The 3315-nt window shown below is 34.1% G+C and overlaps 1 protein-coding gene across 1 annotated transcript; it reads left to right on the top strand.

The window, feature by feature from the left end:
• Nucleotides 1-1010: 1010 nt before the first annotated feature.
• Nucleotides 1011-1961, top strand: LOC133321589 (involucrin-like). Its single transcript, XM_061530674.1, has 2 exons — nt 1011-1841; nt 1947-1961. The coding sequence occupies exons 1-2, from the start codon at nt 1011-1013 to the stop codon at nt 1959-1961; spliced, it is 846 nt and encodes a 281-aa protein (XP_061386658.1).
• Nucleotides 1962-3315: the final 1354 nt, after the last annotated feature.

The raw sequence follows: 3315 nt of genomic DNA, 5'->3' as shown, positions 1-3315 counted from the left end.
CTTGGTGTTTTTCAACCGAATTCGCTAAAATTTGGTACGTTGGGTACTTATTGGGTCCTCAATGTCTCCACAAAAAATTATGAGTATAGGTCCACTTTTTCATATAACTGCACCTTCTAACTTTCAGTATTTTGGGAGTTTTGATAGTATTTTTACATCGAATTGGCTATAATTTCGTTTTTTTAATTTTTTATAGGTACGAAATTTCTCCACAAAAAAATTATGAATATAGGTCCATTTTTTCGGGTAGCCCCCATATAAGGGTACCCCCAATACTTGGTATTTTGGGGTTCTTGAGCGCGTTTTTCAACCGAATTCGCTGCAATTTGGTATTTTGTAGTCGTATATGGTAACAAATCTCCCTACCAAAAATTATTTATATTCGCCCCCTATAAAGTATATATATTCTTGATCAGGGTAAAATTCTAAGACGACCTAGCCATGTCCGTCCGTCCGTTTGTTGTAACCACGGTATCTTCTGAAGGAGTTGAGATAGGGTGCTGAAATCTGGCATAGGGTTGTCTTTTGTCTGCAGGCAGGTCAAGTTCGAAGGTGGGATATATCGGTCCACGTTTAGGCATAGCTCCCATATAAGGGTGCCCCCCAATTTTCGGTATTTTGGGGTTCTTGACCGTGTTTTTCAACCGAATTCGCTGAAATTTGGTACGTTGGGTTCTTATTTGGCACTTAATGTCTCCACAAAAAATTATGAGTATAGGTCCACTTTTTCTGGTCGCCCCCATATAACAGCACCTACAAGATGTATATAGAAAATAATAGAGATATGATTTGGTAAATATCGAAAAACCTAGTTTAAATTTCGAAATGTATTCAGTTTAAGAAAGTCTTTGTAAAAGTAACATGGCAAATTTAATTAAAAATGAAAACATGGATATGGAAGAAACATTCCATATGGAGTCTGAGGAAATGGATGATCAAAAAATGAGGAGCCTGAAGTACTGGAGGTTGCAAGAAATACAATCTTGCATAGAGAGCAACAAAGATTCTATATGGAGTCTGAAGAAAAAGACGAACAACCTGAGGAGTATACAGATACACAACTCGATAGAGCATGTACGAATTATGAGGAAGAACAACAACAACAAATCAGTCATATGGAGTCTGAAGAAATAGTCGAGCAACCTGAGGAGTATACAGATACACAACTCGATAGAGCATGTACGAATTATGAGGAAGAACAACAACAACAAATCAGTCATATGGAGTCTGAAGAAATAGTCGAGCAACCTGAGGAGTATACAGATACACAGCTTGATAGAGCATGTACGAATTATGCGGAAGAACAACAACAAATCAGACATATGGAGTCTGAAGAAATAGTCGAGCAACCTGAGGAGTATACAGATACACAGCTCGATAGAGCATGTACGAATTATGAGGAAGAACAACAACAAATCAGACATATGGAGTCTGAAGAAATAGTCGAGCAACCTGAGGAGTATACAGATACACAACTCGATAGAGCATGTACGAATTATGAGGAAGAACAACAACAAATCAGACATATGGAGTCTGAAGAAATAGTCGAGCAACCTGAGGAGTATACAGATACACAACTCGATAGAGCATGTACGAATTATGAGGAAGAACAACAACAAATCAGTTATATGGAGCCTGAATTAACAGAGGGGCAAAATTTGAGGGAATTAAGCCCAAGTGATCCATATTTTAATTCTCTAACAGAGGAAAATGAGAGACCCGAGCAACCGATAATAACGTCAAATATTACAATACCAAGACCATCCGAACCTTTGGAGCCTGAATTAGTGGACGAATTCGACAACTATTTACAAAATAATATAACCCAAATTAGACAAATTGTTAATAATGAAGATAATACAGAAACAATTATAAATAATTTGTATTAATATTTTACAATAAATAAAAAAAAATCTTGTTTATTTCTCTCTCTACAATTCTGTTAGTGGGAAAAAGATTAGTTGTTTATTGAAAGATAGAGATGGAATTATTAATAAAATGTAAATCCATTGATTAACATATAAATAGCTGCTACATTTATTTAAAAACATACAGTCTACAATCGAGTCTTATAATGATGAATTCCAGCGCAGTACTAGTAAATTCCTTCAACAGTCTGAACTTTAAAAAATACTTTGTATAAAGGACATGGAATCTAACAAGGAATATATCATCAACGGAGCATATAAAACACAAACCAAGTTTGGAAAAAAGTTGTTTTAAAACTAGATGACTCAATTTTATATCTCCCTGCCAGATTTATTTCTCTCGGAGATGAAGCCATAGCTCAATTAAATGGTGGAGAATATTCTATTATTAAGAAACTATTGCGAGAAGGAAATGATAATAATGCATACAAACTAGAATTAAAACATATATTACCAAACGATTTTTTTTTTTATTCTCCATATGAAAAATAAAATATAATACAAATAAAATTAATAATCAAATGAATACAGAACAATGTGTTGTTATTTATTTCTATAAAAAGGGAACTTATTTTCTTAATACATTTAGTGTTCAAGACCAAGTTTTACAGAAAAGATGAATTTTTCGGGTTTTCAGAGTTTAAAATCATTCAACTTTCTTGAAGATTGTTTTAAAAGGGAAGATGAGCGATTGAAAACTTTTAATTCCAGGCCCTTAACAAATCCGAAACCTAAAGAGATGGCTATGATTGGATTTTATTATACTGGAGAAGCAGATAGAGTAATATGCTATTTTTGTGGAGTAGACATTTGCTGTTGGAAATAAACGGACTCCCCAATTGCCGAACATGTACGATGGTCTGGCAACTGTGTTCTACTAAGGAGAAATTCAACCAACAATATAGCAATAAATCCTTAGGAATTAAATAAAATTCTACCTGAAAAGAACGTTGATGCATGTGGTGCACATCATATTACTATTACCGAACAATGTCATACAAACGAAATAACAAATTCCACAGCTGCATTAATATTGAAGAGTTTAACAGTGGAAAAAGTTTTGATGTTTTTTTATATTTTTATTGACTGCTGCTTTAGCTATAGATGATCCACCAGTAGCTAATGCTCCAACAGCACGTAGAGCTGTTAATATTGGTACAGTTTTTGGTACTCGTATCACTCTAGGAATAATAATATTTGATTTGTTCCCTTTGAACGATTTTCCTATAGATTGGCGTGCAATTTTTATCGCTGAGTTAATGCTGATTGGTTTTTCCTTCTTTAAAATTGTTGTTGCTTTTTTTACAGCGGATGAAAACGCTTTTCTTCTACATATACTCTTTTGTGGTATACCCATGCCGAGCTTATATTTAGCTTTCATTGTGTT

Source organism: Musca vetustissima, unplaced genomic scaffold, assembly GCF_032173495.1.
Source record: "Musca vetustissima isolate MV318-11 ecotype Yass unplaced genomic scaffold, APGP_CSIRO_Mvet_v1 utg204329, whole genome shotgun sequence".
Classification (NCBI taxonomy): Eukaryota; Metazoa; Arthropoda; class Insecta; order Diptera; family Muscidae; genus Musca; species Musca vetustissima.
Note: the sequence above shows the minus strand (reverse complement) of the source record. Positions and strands in the feature narration are given on the sequence as shown.